This window comes from Haliaeetus albicilla, chromosome 9 (genome assembly GCF_947461875.1).
Source record: "Haliaeetus albicilla chromosome 9, bHalAlb1.1, whole genome shotgun sequence".
NCBI classification, from domain to species: Eukaryota; Metazoa; Chordata; class Aves; order Accipitriformes; family Accipitridae; genus Haliaeetus; species Haliaeetus albicilla.
In genome coordinates, this window is record NC_091491.1 from 17,242,520 (window position 1) to 17,258,821 (window position 16,302).

Sequence of the window (16,302 nt, forward strand, 5' to 3'; positions counted from 1 at the left end):
CATTTAATGAAAAGGGGGGGAAAAACAATCAGTGAGTTATGATAGATATAAGGTAAGGTAAGGAAAAGTTTAAGTGAATTTCCCTTAACTGTGGTGGTCTTACTTTCCCCTTCCCTTTTTTCCCTTCCATTTTAGTGATAAAAACAACCTGAAAAAATACAAGCAGTGAGAGTCACGGCTATAACAAAACATTCCAGCATCTCATTCCTATTGATTTGGGATTCTTTGGCTAGAACATTCTCTGTTTCATTTCATTCTTCTAAGTTTACAATTTTAGCAAATGAATCTAGACTGCACTTGGCTCTGTAGGAATAATGATTGCCTAACAGTGTGCACAGTGGCATTCTACAGCCTGAAGAGCAGTTTATCCAACTGCAATAATGAAGAATTTTGTTTTGCGAAATGTAGTTATGACACTAAAGTTGGTAATTTCTTTCTAGTAAGTACCGTGGCATCTTCAGTAATTTGGTATGATTGGATTCTGCATCTCATCTTAAATGAGTACATATAGCTCCTCCAGTATCACACTGGGGTTTTAACAGAGGTCTTCAGAGAGGAGAATAGTTCTTAATGAACTGTCAGTGCCATTTCAGGTAAGCCTGTAGATGGCTGCATGAATACTAGTAGTTTTGTTTTTTACATTACCAGTTTAAACACTTGGAGTGCTTGTAAAAGTGCATACATGTTCTGTGTATTACTGCAACTCCAAAAGTGCGCACTAGCACCGGTTGTTAAGATTGTCTCAGTTTACAGCCCAGTTTCTGTGCAAGCACAGGTGAGATGTTTAGCTGGTGCAGGCACACTGGTTCAGGAATCCTCACAGTGCAACCCCATGCTGCTCCTGCCCACCCCTCAGTGACAGCACAGATAATGCAGAGCACTCTTTGCCCATTCACACTGATGCCCCCCACCTCCCCTCTATTCCCAGTTCCACACTGGCCAAACTAACCACGATAATAGTCAGATGGCATTGGCTTTGTGCCACATCCCCTTCCCCAGCTCATTAACGACACAATGCATCCTATTACAAGCAAAACTTTAGATACTTTTATTTAGAATTTTAACAACATTAACCTTTTAATTACAAATTTAAATATTTTAACAGTAGTCATAACACAATACAATATTTTTAAACTTTTACATTTTTTTTAATTAAAAACAATAGGTCTGTCTCCACCTCCCAGAAAACAAACACAATACAGAGAGGAGGCTGCTGTGCCTGTATAGGTACAACAGTGGATGGAGGGAGTGCTGTGTATGGACAATGAACCATTTTACATTAACCTGGATGATTTGGGAAAACAAACTGAACAGTTTCAGGTACAAATGGTTCAAATAACCACATAGCAATATTGTTTAGCCTTGAAACAGCACAGTCCTCTAGATGTTCTTTAGAGGGCCTCCCACTTTAATACTGACATGGCGTGATTCTGCTTAGCTTGTAAATTACCAAGATTTGCAACACAAGGTCCTACAGCTAGCAGGAATAGGGCCTTTCCTTTTGTTTCCAAGCAATGTTATGGACACAGTTTAATTCTGAAATCTCTCATACCTATGCCTGACATAGCCACAGCTCCTAATATTGTGTTATGTATATCCTTTTTCACTTTTTCATATCAGTCACATGTGAAACCCTGCCTTGCATAGGGCTCAGTTCCTGTTTGACTGCTCTCAGATCTTCTTCCTTGAGGCCTAGGACCTTAATGTACAGAACTACACACTCTGCAGATTAGCAGGCAGGAAGAGGCAGGTCTCTGCAGTAGAAGCATCATGTTGATATGCACAGGTAGAGTAAGAACAGGACAGGGATGAAAAGGACGGGAAATTAGAAACACACATACACACACTTCCCTCTCATGCTTGATCAAACCAGTTACAATCTAAATTCCGAACCAAGTCAGCTAAATGAGTGGTTGGGATTCTTAACTTCATCTCAGCATCTGCAGTAAATGGCACCTAATTCACCTTCATTCAAAGGAATTCATTAAGTTTGCAAGCACAAGACAACTTTTATAGCCCTGTGCTGATTCCTTTTAAACCAAACTCTGTACAAACACTTGTACTCTGACAAATAGACTCTTCTTAGTTCAGAAGTCAGATTTACAGGTCACAAGGTTCTTGGACTCTCTTCCTGAAACCTTTTTAAGAATTGGGATCGTAATAAAATATTTTCCAGTCCCTAAGCATTTGCAGTATAAGATCTTAAAATCTCTACTGAGCTTCTAAAAGTGTTGTCTGCTATGTCTTTTAGAATTCTGTAATGCAGACTGTTCAGCTTGGATGCTCTCTTATTTTTACTTTTTTAAAATGGCTTTAATTGTTACCTTCTTTTAGTTACTGTTCATTTCTTTTCATACTCTTCACACAAAAGGAAGGTACATCTTTACAGAGCTAGGTAGAAAATAGCTAAAAGAAGAGCTGTATAGATGCAAAGTAAAAGGAATGTAAGAAAATGATTAAAAAGGCAACTAAAACACACAAAATTCACATTATGTGGAGACCACAATATATTTGTACAAGTACACATTCTTATACATATAGAGTTGGTGGTCAGTGAGAGGCTTAGACCATGGAAGCCAAATTTAACTCAGTTAAACTAGCATAAATCTGGAGCAATTTCAATGACAATTAATCTTGCTGACTTAGTGTAATTCTTCCATATTTACATTGGTAACTAGAAACAAATTTATCCCTTTGTGATTTATTTGGAAATTGTGAGCAATGACATGGACATTGCTGTAAATTAGATTATTTTTGAGTTCTTCGCTTGGCATTAAGAAATAAGTCAGAAAGAGAAATAAAATTTCTACAAGCCAAAACATGAGAAAATAGTCTCAACAGTCCAACAGATGCTGTAGCTCTGCCCCTTATATTTGATAGTAGGATGACTGTTCCTGCTCCTTACAAGTATATTATATCTCATTCTACAGTCTCTACAGTCATGCTGTATTTTGTGACTGGAGACAAAGTCTCAAAATCCACTTCTAGTGTTCAAAAGTTTGTCACTTTAACCTTCAAGTTTCCTCTCAATTTTCATCAAAACGGTCTCAAATCTTCATCCTGTGTCATTGGATCTTCTCTACAAATTTCCTCCCTTCTCTTTACTTACTGTTTAAAGACACGGAAGCTGCTGTGTACAATGACCATTTTTCAAGTTTTCTTCTATTACTGAATGATTTTTATGGACTCTATACTCAGGTATATTAGAGTTTTCATTTCCTTATTGGTTTCCAGTTTATAAATCTGAAACAGATAGACTCCTTAATGAAAAGGAAACCAGGAAGAAAGAGCTCCCTCCATTTACCCTTTAACCCAAAAAAGATGAGTAGATTTATTCTTACCTCTCATCTCGTCTTCCTCGGAACCGTGCATCCTCAGGATCCCGTGGATATCTATCATCTGAAGGTCTCCGTCCTTCCCAAGTACCAGGAGGCCCACGGTTTGAACCCCCTCCTTCAAATTCCCTGTGATCAGGAGGAAAGGGAGGCCCAGGTCCACCTCGTCTCCACTTTTCATCTTGCAACGGTGGGCCTCCTCTCCCCTCAAATTCCCGTAATCGATGGCCAAATCTCTTATCTGGATGGAAGTCGTCACGGAAGTCATCTGGTCGATCAAAGTCATCATGGAAATCTGGGTGAGGTCCTCGTCTATCTGGCATGCCCCTGCTGTCTCTACCATCACCCCACTCCTGGCCACCTCGAAACAACCCTCTCTCAGGCCCATGATCAGGACCACCACTGTTCTGGTCGTGCCTTCTATCTGAGAGAGGGCCCATGTGATGGTTTGGTGGACCACGGGAGTCACCTTGAGGGAAAAAATCATAGCAGATTTCTGTAACGTTTTCTAAAAACGCTCTAGGATGCTCTAGTTCGTACAGTTCTACAAAGCATACACCATACATCTCTCATTAAGTAATTTTTCGGGGAAAACTTTTCCTGTATTTTCCAGTCCAAGTCTATGGAAGCTTTCCTTTCAGCCAAGGCCCTGTGCTCTGCTGTAGCCTTTTCTGTCTAGAGGCATTGCACTGGAACAGCCTCTTTTAGAAGAATTACTCACAGAAGAACAGACATATTTAATTACCTTTATTAAGACCAGGTCCTTGGTTGTGAGGGCCAATACGACCTTGTCCTCCCTGCTGCCCCAGTCCTGGTATCAGTGGTGGAGGACCTGGGTTCTGTCCATCCTATGAGCATATAATAAGAAAAGTCACGTGAATTGCCATGCGTGAGTATTTTTGCTTTTAAGCATTTTGTAAGGGGCAAAACAATTTTCTTTACATAAAGACTGCATCTGCACAGGTCTTATAATAGAAACAGCTGATTTTCTAGTGGTTTCAGCCTAGTTTTCAAACATTCACATCAGTAATGCTTTCCAGTCACTGTCTAAGAAACGCATCATTTTATAGGAAACGTAGCATTTCAAGGACTAACATTTTACCTGAAACAACCACTGATGATAAAGCTCATATTCTAGCTGCCTGTTAGAGAAGATGAGGAAACTGTGTATATTTGGTTGAAAGAAATCAGGTACTGATTTAAAAGCAGTTAAAGATCTGCATAGACCAAAGACTTCATTTGGAAATGAACAAAAAAAAAAAAAGAAACAATGAAAAAAAAAATCAAGAATGTCAGGACAGGGGACAACAACAGGGCCATAAGAGAGCCTCTCCTATAAACCTTTGTAAACTGTTAACATGGAAATACATGAGTTTCATTTTTAACATGCTGGCAAAGTTTGTTTTTCTTAATTCTAATTCTAGGATCAAAAGAAAGTGCTAATACTTGGCTAAGCACTAAGAGACAAGTGGTTAATGGGTTATTAAGCAATGACAGAGCAAAAGGCAGAAGCTGTAGTCACCTGCTTTTCTCAAGCAGAAACAGCAGAGTGAGCAGAGGTTTGTGTTTCTCTCTTTGTGAATTTTAAAGGATAAAATAATGTTCTTTAAATTCAGCTACTGTCACAGACCCATAAAAGATTTCTAGAGTTACATTTACACTGGACCCACTTTGATAACATTGGCTGGGAAACAATGTGGTTGAACTGTCCGATTCTGCCTTTAAACAGCAAAAAGTCATCATTTGGGGTTTGTACTTGACTGGAACTAAAAGGGAGCATGTACATAATTTACACTGTAGCAACGAGGTCCAATAATAAAAATGTATCACTGCAAACAAGACAGAGCTGAGACTTGCAAGATTGCTATACAAAACCTTTTTATGTTGACATCACAAACAAACAAAAAATCCCCCTAAGACCCATATGAGGAAACCCTAAACATGTAGTATTTTTTTCCTAAACACATCTAATATGTAAGATTTAGATTTGGCCTTCATATTGGCTTGTAAAAAACCCTCCAGACTGCAGATAGTTTCTGAATACTTGAAAACCTATACTCCTGTCACTGTCATTGTACTCTTAATAACACTGCTTAATCTCTCCATGAATCAAAGTTAAATAATTTTCATGCTTTACACTGATTTGTGAGAAACACTACTTTTTTTTTTTCTGGTTGCATAGAAGCAAGAAGTTCATTTGTATATTTTTCCAATCATATCTTGAAATACGGGTTTTAAATAAAACATTTAGCACCTATATTGCAGTTGAATATAAACACAAAAAAGCACACAAATATATACTACAAACATCACATTTGCATTGAGTAATTTTGTAAGGTCTTTGGAGGGGAAAAAAAAAAAAAAAAAAAAGGCCTGGTCCAATGCCTATTAAAAATACCCCAAAATACTTTCCTAGTGACTGAATGTTGACTTGAGTCCAGAACAAATAAATTCCCTGACAAGGTAAGATCCAGCTATCTCAGTGCTTCTGCCATTCTTGACCAAAACCTTGCTGGAGTTCCATTATTTCTCATATATTTAGCATATGCTTGCCTGCAATAAACTTTATTGAACTTCTTAAATTTATGCCACTAGTGTTTAACCAAAGCAGCAGTTTTTAGCACTCACTAAATGAGTTTCCAAAGCAGTTAGCAAAAACCTCTATTCCAAACAAATCATGCTTTGACAAGACAGGAAGACAGAGCTTTAACACTGCATTTTCACATGCCTTTCATTTCAAAATACATTCCAGGTGGGCTTGAAACTGAAAAACAAATATGTACAGCTCAGAAGGAGGTACCGTACTAAAAGCTATAAATGGCCTTGCGTACCCCGCACCTTGAGGTACATCTGGAGCACCTCATACCGCCTCCACCATCGGCTCAAGGATTCCCCAACATGCGTTGAGGTTCTGCACAAGTCAGATAAGCTGATCCAGCAGAACACAACTGCTCCACGTTACGGGCATATCTGCCCTATGTACACAAATGGCACAGCCATTTTATGATAGCCATCTGTATTAATTAAAACTATGCACTGAAGGGGAAAAGAATTCTTTGTATTCACCCGTAAGAAAAATTTGCATTTCTTCTAAAATACTGCACAAACTCATAAAGTTTGTCTCTATGTGGACAAGAGACTTGGCCTGAAGTATTCGTACCTCACTCAACCAGTAAGATGAAATTCAGCACATCCATCTAAAAGGAACGTGAGAAGATCAAATCTAAATTAACAATAGCAAAAGAGCTCCAAAGTACTCCTGCTAATGTGCCACTATTCTGTTTATCCATCTGCATTTTAATATCAACATGCCTAACTCCAGAATAAGATTTTGACAATCATATCTCAGGCAATTTCCTTCTCATAAACAATTCTCTACTCCATTTCATGTTTGCAGAAGGTAGCAGATCTCACATTCAGGAAGAGATGTACATCTCGTCCACATACTCTGCAGTAAACTTCTGCTTTCCAGTGTATAGCAGATGCAGGTAATAGTGGTACCTTATATGGAGATTAACCTTTACAAATATGTGTAAGTGTTCAGTATTAATGTCACAAGCCCTTGATAAAGCAGATATATATTCATACACTCCTGCTACTGAAAAGGAAGGCAAGTGATTTGTACAAGTTCACAGAAGATAAACGTCAAATTCAGAACAAAACAAGCTAAAGCCTATTGTGCAAAAAAATCACAGATAGGGCCTTTTAAAATAGGAACTACTATTACATTCATATTTACAAAGAAGCAAACTGGAGCCAAAACTGACATTACAAATTTTAAAATCTGTTCATGTTTTAAAGGCATTACCATACTAAAGCTGCACAAGGAAGGAAAAATGGTCAAAAATACCTTGCTTTGTCCTTTTTTTAATATCTGTAAAAGACTTCAGGACAGCAGTATTCATTGAAAATAACTTGCCACCTGTCAAAAGCAACTTTCTGACCAGACTATTAATAGCAGGATCAGTCAGACAAGGACAGCCCTACACATATATGTAAACATATACAAACTTTTATAGACACACAAGCTTAGTAATTATTCTCAAAGCAGAAAAGTTAGTCTCCCTGGGATAGCAATGACAAACACTATGCTAGTGTAGATAGGAGTGGAACCAACTCTTGTTTGGTTAACTTTGGTGCTTTTGAAATCTCAGCACTAGTGTCACATTAACAGTCTTCTGGGGGGAATTACTGCTGATTTGTAAGGAAAAAATATTCAAATAAACCCACAATTTGTAGGCTACTCTGCCGCAATCTGAAATGCAATCACTGAGCTAAAGCTCATTTCAATACATTATCACTCATTGTGATTGGTACTGGACTACACACTAAGGACTATATGCATAGCTGTCCAAAGCTTTAACTAGAAACTATTGAGTGCAAGTCTAAAAGAGTTAATTCTGTTTAAAAGACCCGACACATTTTTTAAAAATGGAGTAAATAGAATTTTTTTTCCAAACATCCCCTTCAAAATTAATCTTAAAGCTGAAGACCATCAAGGGAAGTTTTAAGTACAGAATCAGTGCCATAGAAATAGGAACTTGTAAGAGCTAATAAATACAGAAAGCTCTGCATTATCTGTGGTAGATCAGAAGACAGAACAAGCCCATTATGAAAGATGCTGAAGAGGGCTGAACAGGTTGCACCTGGTACTGAAGCAGACTTAATCAAAACCTGACTCGATTCCTGCAGAATTGATTGGTGCATCTGTAAGCGACCCTCTCTGGTATTCCAGGTCAGCTAAGTGCAGGTATATTGCTGAGCTGGTGAATCCTCTGGAAGCTGAGTGCCAAGGCAGCATGGCACAGGGACATCTAATTAGCGGTCAGCACACATCCAGGCCACGCTCAGCAGTTCCAGCTCAGTGCTCACCCTGCCAGACCTGGGCTAGTCCTACACAAACCTGTCCGATACCTGTGCTCCCTCTTGTGCTTCTCAGCAAATGGTGCGGTAACGAGTTAACAGCGTACAATGCCAATCTCTTAACTTGTGCTCCAGAAAGTACAAAGGCAGCTCAATGATTTCGATACCAAGATAGGAAGCAGGATAGCTGCGTTCCTGTGCGCTTAGTTTGAACTGGTAAGTTCAACCTGACCTAAGCTGATTCCAGGTGTGTCAGCATCTATGGTAAATTCATCCCATAGTTCCGATTAACTACTCTTGGACAACTGAGAGTTGGCAGTAACTTGCTTTAATTAATACATACGAGTTTTCTTATGTCCAGTTCGCTTAAATTCAACTTTTATTAGTGCTTGCCTACTCCCCAGGAAATTCCCCATTTAAGACAGTTCAGTGTCTTGAAATTAAAAAAAACCTAGAGTTTCTCTTAAGGTTACATATTTTCATAGCATACTGATTTCTGTACCAGTATTTCCAATAAAGCCTTTTCTACAGTTACCTCTGCTGTTTCCAAACTACATAACTCTCTTCATTATCATTTAAGTTTTCCTGAGGCCTCAGACTTGCTAGTATACCAAACCTCCAGACTCTCAGCTCTTGCTTTGCATTTCTACCCCATGATGTTACCATTCCTACATTCTTAACACTCTTCTTGTTATACAGACCGACACATACCTGATTAAATGGGGGACGAGGCCCGTCACCCAACAGAGGCGTTTTCTGCTGCTGGAAAGGCAGAGGGCCCTGGGAAGGGTGCGGCCCCCTTGAAGGGTTCGGTTGTCCCTGAGGTCCTTGCATGTTTCCTTGAGGCCCTACTAAAGAGCCTTGTGGAGGTCCCTGCTGGCCTTGTGGACCTGGTGGCCCACGCAATTCTTGTGGTGGTCCTAACATTGTACCTTGAGGCGGGGGTCCCTGGAGGCCCCTCATCTCCTGTGGACCATGTCCTAGTAAACCACTTTGCATATGAGGACCTCTCATTTCTTGTGGATGACCCATCATCATCCCTTGTGGAGTAGGTCCCTGGTTATCTCTGGGTCCTGGTGGACCCTGCATCCCTCTTGGATTAAGTCCCATCAAAGGCCCTTGAGATATAGGGCCCTGCATCCCTTGAGATCCTGGAGCTCCTTGCATGCCATGAGGAAGAGGTCCTTGCATTCCTCGGGGACCAGGTGGCCCCTGCATTCCTTGACCACCAGGGGGACCTTGAGGACCCAAGTGACCTTGTGGGCCAGGCGGACCCTGAGGTCCTAAATGAGTCTGAGACCCAGGTAGACCCTGTGGTCCTAAGTGGCCTTGTGGGCCAGCATTACCCTGCGGACCTGGAGGCCCCATTGGCCCATGCGGGCCAGAATGTCTCTGCATTCCTTGATGTCCATGTAAGTCCTGAGGCCGTGGCATTCCTTGTGGAGGCCCTTGGGGTCCTGGAGGTCCTTGTGGTCCCATGAACCCTTGTGGACCTGCAGCTCCTTGGTGTAATGGGGGACCTTGAGGTCCCATTTGTCCTTGGGGTCCTGGAGGTCTGAACTGTCCTTGTGGACCAGGAGGTCCCATCTGAGGCATATTCATTGGCATCTGCTGAGGTGGAAGGGGCTGCTGAAATCCTTGAGGCATCTGTGACATTGGGCCTTGCCCTGGAAAAGGCTGTGGTCCGTGAAGAGAGCCTCCTGGAGGTGGCGGCTGCACTTGCTCAGCTTGCTTTTGTGCAAGTCTCTCAATCTTCAATTGCTGTCCGAAAAAAGAGACCCAGAAAACCAATTAAGCACAGAAGTATATGTAACAACTAAAAATCAGAAGCAATCATCTCATTTCTCAGGAGTTTAAAAAGATTTAGTGCTTTTCTCTTAACAGAAATGCAACTAAAAAGATCCATAGATCAGTGTTAGTTAACTGAAACATGAGGGCCTCACTGAAGTTTCATAGCTTCATGCATTAAGTCCAACATCCTGCTCAATTAGATGTTTTTTGAAAAAAGGTAAAAACAGTACTACAAAAGCAAGCTACAAATTTTAGTGTTGAGGTCCAAATATATCACATAGAGCACTAAAACAAATTTGCTGATACCAGTCTTTACATACATACCTCCAAGAGTTGCGGGTTTGTGTACTGAAGTGCTGCCATTTCTTGTTCAATCTCTGCCTGTGTCTTCTTTTTCTCCTCCAGCTTAATATCTTCCTTTCTATCATTCAATGGCTCAGGTGGGGGAGGCAAAGGAACTTTATTCTGCATCCATGCCTACAAAGAATAGTAAACACAAGATGAATTCTGTGGAACAACATCTATGCAATATATTGCTGCACTGGGAAAGGATATGCTGGAATGCTGTGTAGTATTGATATTCAGAAGCTAAAAACAATGCTGAATGAAACTTCCATATCTTGTAACATCCCATTTTCCAAATACAGATACAATATATAAGGGATTTTACCAAATACTTTGTGCTTAAATAGTAATGAAACTAACTACTGTGGTAAATTATTTTGCACTGGGTGTTGATATAAAAGAGCTGATACTGGAAATCCAAAACATTTCAATAGCCACACACTTTCTGAAGTTGGGAAAATAACAAGGTGTTCTCCTGTTCACTGTGTATCAGATACTTACCTGCTGAAACTGTGCTGGTATTGGTTTTGCATAGGGCACTTTTTTCTGTGGCACCTTCTTTTGGTCCTTTTGCATTACTTCCTCCATTCCCCAATCCAGTCCTGGGATTGTCATTTCAATATCGTTGGACTCATCTTTCCCTTTAGCACCAGGGAGACAAACAGTCAGAGCAATGCAGGTTTACAGAGAAATCCTGTTACTCTCTTTACAGCTTATTTAGCAAAAGAGACCAAGAGGTTTTCAACTCTTCCTTCTCTACATGGGAAATACGCACAATACAGAACTTTAGAAAAAAGCATCTGTGCTACCAAAATATATGAAAGGAATGAAAGAAAAGTCACACAGTATCTGGATGGCTCAGGAAAATGCTTCCCCATAGCTACTACTTACCCATCTGCTCTTGCTCCATGGCTATTTTCAATTGTTCAGGTATTCCCATCCCAGGAATAACTGCTAGGCTGTTGGGTTCCAGATCATCTAGAGAAAAACAATATTTATACTTGGAACATTTTTCTTTACATTATCATTTTATCCCTTTGGATTCTCACATGCTTTTACCATTGGTATCATTACATATTTCAAAACTAGTGGGTCACTTAATTCCATACATTAATGAAAGGATATTAGAACTGCAAATTCAGATTTATAAATACACCCCAAAATGTCTGAAACTATGTCCTTTTAGGAAAGTTACATTTATGGTAGAAGCTCAGAAAAGGAAATAACCCATATCCATTCCCATTTTTGTTATAACAAATCTATATATTTTAAAACTTAAATTGGATTAAAGTGCTGCATTTGAATTAACATTCCCAAACACAAAAGAGCAAATAATAAAAAATCTGAAGAAACAGATGAAACTCCAGAGATGAAAAGGTTGCTGAGGCATGCCATGTAGCTGGGCAACCCTGAGCAGCCTAAAATTACCAAGATAAATCCTTAAGAGGCAGGTAAAGTTTTAAGATTTTAGTCAAGTTCAATAATTTGAAAGACTTTCCTGCTGTAGTTCAGGACTGTGGGAAATCTTGAAGTTATGTGAGGTTTTCAGGAAGAAAAGTAAATTGGAGATGTTGCCAGAGGGAGAGCCAAACCTCCTTCCTGTGATTGACAGAGCAGGTCTTACCTCCTGGAGCTGTGGAAACAAAAGAAAAGTTATTGTTGGAATGGTGATTGCTGATATAACATGGAGAGTAAAATCATCCTTGTAAGGAAAAAAAAAAAAAAAAAAAAAAAAAATCTTTCTCTAGGTAGTCACCAATGCTATAATACTGTTTCACCATCTTACCCAGAAGCTGCACTCTAGTGTCAGCTAATAACTTAGGCGTGTTCCTGACCCCAACCCTCTTTCTTCCACATTGAGGGAAATTGCCTTACCATATTCCACACCATCCTCTGACATCCCAGGCAGCAGATTCAAGTTGTAACGATCTCGCATTTTATCTCCAGGACGATTTCTAGTCCAAAACTTGCTGTCAAAAGGAAGTTACATGATCTCAATAAAGGGTCAAGAGTATTAACTACTTTTAATCTAATTAGTTCTTTAATTTTTAGCATGCTATCTTGATTATATAAGGATTCAACACTTACTAAATCAAGTTCAGCGCTAGCTCTGAACATTAGGTGTGAGGTTCAAACAAAAAATAAGAAACCAACAATTACCATATTGAATAGTTACAACTCAGAAGATACTTCAAAGTGTAAGTGGTATAAGGCATCAACATCAGATCCTGAACAGATATCTTTCTTGTCCATTCCAAAAACTTTTCGCTCAATTCAAATATGTTCTTCCTATACAACTAAACTTATCAACACACACATCCACACACAAAAATTTACTCCATTTATAAAATGCTCCATGTTTACAGAATGTTCAACCTAAAAGCACAAACTATATGCCTCCAAACATGTTTGCAATGTGAAGAGACAGACATGACCAGCAGATAATCTGCAGGGAAAAAGTGCTGTGGAGATAAGAATATTTCTTCAGCAAGAAAATACAACAATTCTTTTTCAAAAATTTCTTCAGGAAATTTCAAAGCCACCACAAACCCAAAACCCCAGTATCTTTTAAGGCTTCCTTAGATGAAGGACAAGAGATTAGACTCTACCTTTTAATGTAAAATGTCAGTGCCTTCCCACTTAGGTAAGTTTGTCTCTCTGCTTTGCCCATTGGTTGTGTATCAGAATCATCCCAATCTATTCTTTGTTCACTGGTGCCATGCACCTTTCTAGTTTCTAAATGTCCATACGTTCCCTTAGATCTTTTCTTTAAATACTTGAAAATACCTGGTGTGATCATTTGAGCCCGAACAGAGAATGTGTCCAAGCGGATGCCATGCCAGACTCCAGATCATTCCCTCATGGGCCATTTCCATTCCACCAACCTCCTTCTCAACCCTGATGCATCAAAAAAAAAAAAATCAGTCATCACACAGATGAAGATCTGCTACAGATACAATACAAAACTTTTGCTATTCAGTTGTTCCTCTTCCTCTACCCCATATTTTGCTAAACTGAAGACTCTTATTTTTCTGCCAGGTGAATTGATTGTTCCCAGTTGCTCTTAATAAGGAATTCAGTAACGTAGGGATTTTTAACTGTACATTTAGAAACAAAGTAACTACAACATCTCAGAACAAGCTTTAAGAAACTAGGAGTTTCAACCATTTAACACACTCTCAACAAAAGACTATTTTCTGTGCAAGCAGTTGTATCCTTTAAAATACATCTGCACAGGAAAACTTCTTAAATGAAGCATATTCACAAACTTCCTCAGGTATAGAGAAAAACTATACCATAAACATGCACATTAAATACAGATTCAAAGGTGAAAAGTAATTTTATGTTTAGTATAATAGCTTGCACATGTGACCAACACCTTTCCAATATGCTGATGAAAATGCCTCATACCCAACATGCCAGAACAATAAAGAACCATCAGATCCTCCACTGGCAAACAGCCCTTCATGAACAGGATGCCAGGCCACAGCTGAAATACAAAGTAAGCCACAATCAGAAAGTATTACGCCAGGATTTCTAACAAATAGAAATCAGGATCTCAAAAACTTTAATTTTTATTACAAACTTCTTAATAAAATATCCACATAACAAATTCTGACCTGTGGCCTCCTTCTTATGACCCCTGAAGACCTGAAGCTCTTCTTTCAGATTACGAATGTCAAAGAGCTTACAGAGATGGTCACGAGAAGCTGTTAGCAGCCAGTTGCCATTCAGATTCAGTTTCACCTCCATCACTGTGTTTTTATGAGCATGCCTGCAAGCAGAGAAAGACAGGCAGTTTGTCCAGATACTGATTTCTCAGACAAATCAAAATGTGGTAATTTACCAGTCCCAAGTATTCAGGTCAATAACAAAGTAGTTCAGGCTACTAAACCAGAATACTGTGGCTTTCTGTGCAAAGGCCCTATGCCTTAATCCTGTTCTTTCATGCTTCAGAGCAAATGGTAGTGCTCATTGAGACAGTATTCAGTTACTGTGCACCTTTCTACTGCAGCATAAGGAATTTTTCATCAGCCAGATGAAACATGTAATTTGTGTTTCCATGTCTCATTTCTGTTTTCCAAATGAGAACTGTGTGACTAGGAGGTCTATGAAGAAGGACAAAGTAAATTTAAGTAAGGAGTATTAAAGTCACAATTTTCCAAGTGTAGACTTGACTTCATCTAACTTCTAGATTTTCTGGTGCAGCTAAAGCACTAGCTTCATATTTGAAGCAACCATGTATGGCTGAAAAGATGTGAGGCAAAAAGCTAAGATGGGAATTAAGAAAAAAAAAATTTTATGAAGTTAGCTTATATTTGAGAAAATCAAAGTCTGTGGGCAAGAACTTACAGTGTGGCAAGGCTCTGGCCAGTCTTTGGATCCCAGAACTTGATGGGCTGCTGGCTATCTTTACTTCCTGATACAACTAATCCCTTTGTTGGATGCCAGTCAACACATTTCACATCTGCACCATGGCCTGTTGAGAACATAAAAAAATGTTCATTTTGAGATTTCACAGACACTGAAAAGACACTGAAAAATTGAAGGGTGCACACCTTATAACTGTAATGTAAAACTGAATGAAAAACATCATAGAGCACAGGTCACAAAACATAAAATCAAACTAAATAAAAACTCTTCCGAGTTATTTAGGTTGCACTCCTTCCCACTAATCACTGGGAGCATCTTCTTGGATAATGTCCTCAAATCAAGCTTACTTCAGCAAAAATTCTCTGAGAAGTTTCTGCTCAAACTGGTACTTTTCTTTAGGCTTTGGCCTTATACTATTACACAATACTTTAAACATAACACTGATGAAGTGTTTGTATGGAGGTGGTAAGGGAAAATAACACTCTGACACTTCACTTTCTGTGAAATATTGTAGAAATGAAAGCTAAATACATTTGTTCCTATCCTATCAGTACTACCCTTTTGCTGTCCTGTCAGAAAATAAGCAAAGAAATTAAATTATATATCTGAAAACTAAATTAGCATATGATGAAAAGAAATCTTATGAGATATTACCTCTTACCAGGTCAGAGGGATTCAGGTTTTTCTAACGCTCAAGAGTTAGGAGAGAAAAACCCCATGGTATCATTTCATTTTAAGCAGGCTGACTGACCTTGACAGAGAATCAGTGCTGCTCAGATGATCTAAAACCTGTCAAGAAGAAATGCCTGCTCCTGCTACACAACAAAATGAGGTTTCTGAGCTGAACTATAGGGATTTAGAAAAAAAATAATGAACTATAATTACTTTCTCCAATCTTTCTCCATGCCAGGCCACTTCAAGGGAAAGCTAACAGTAACAGTCAATGCCAGAATATAAGGCAACATGCAGTAACTAAGAAAAAAGCAAGATGAGAAAGGAAGGGCTGTCTGCAACATAAAGGCACTGAAGTTGTAAAATGGTATGGACGAATGGTAGCATGTTCCATGAAAGACAAAGGGTTCCCATCAAAGTCAGACAGCTCCCACGAGTACTGCCTTGCTACATGGTGAAACACCTAACTTCAAGCAGCAAAGCTGTCTTAATATAGGCTTCAGTTTGACAAGACATTAAAAATTAATATCAGTTGAAATTTTCCTGAGGCCACAGAAAAATAAAATCAGAATAAGCAATATGCTTCTATCTTAAAATAAAAGCAGAATGTTAATACATAGAGCGCACTCTCCATCAAATGAGTGCAACATGCCTCCTCTCTGGAGAAAAGGACAGACAAAGAAGAGATTCCTCACCCAAGAAGAAATGAATACAGCTTTGGTAAGTATATGGGGAACAACTTTATGGATTGACTGATGATATGGATGAAGGAACCCAACTCTCCTCCCCCAGCCATAGCAGGCAGAACTGCCTTTGGAATATGCGGGGTCTCAGGGAAGAGCAGGATCCTCAAATTGCAAAGACTATAGATGTGCTCACAAGCAACCACTCTGGTGGTCTGTCCTCCCAACAGAGGGGCACT

At 39.3% G+C, this 16,302-nt stretch overlaps 1 protein-coding gene across 5 annotated transcripts in view; it reads right to left on the reverse strand.

Annotated features, from left to right (window-relative positions):
- WDR33 (WD repeat domain 33) overlaps nt 1-16,302 on the reverse strand; it is a 71,334-nt gene that overhangs the window by 5,128 nt on the left and 49,904 nt on the right. For 2 of the 5 annotated variants that reach the window (XM_069791944.1, XM_069791943.1), the window contains exons 8-18: nt 14,688-14,814; nt 13,955-14,109; nt 13,746-13,824; nt 13,122-13,232; nt 12,210-12,304; nt 11,226-11,312; nt 10,836-10,975; nt 10,314-10,466; nt 8,910-9,959; nt 4,081-4,183; nt 3,342-3,804 (exon numbers count right to left, since the gene is read on the reverse strand). In XM_069791944.1, the coding sequence (XP_069648045.1) occupies nt 3,342-3,804; nt 4,081-4,183; nt 8,910-9,959; nt 10,314-10,466; nt 10,836-10,975; nt 11,226-11,312; nt 12,210-12,304; nt 13,122-13,232; nt 13,746-13,824; nt 13,955-14,109; nt 14,688-14,814 (2,563 nt within the window). Of the gene's footprint in view, nt 1-1,024; nt 3,244-3,341; nt 3,805-4,080; nt 4,184-8,909; nt 9,960-10,313; nt 10,467-10,835; nt 10,976-11,225; nt 11,313-11,569; nt 11,968-12,209; nt 12,305-13,121; nt 13,233-13,745; nt 13,825-13,954; nt 14,110-14,687; nt 14,815-16,302 lie in introns of those variants that run through there. The other 3 variants (XM_069791946.1, XM_069791945.1, XM_069791947.1) reach the window with 3 other exon arrangements.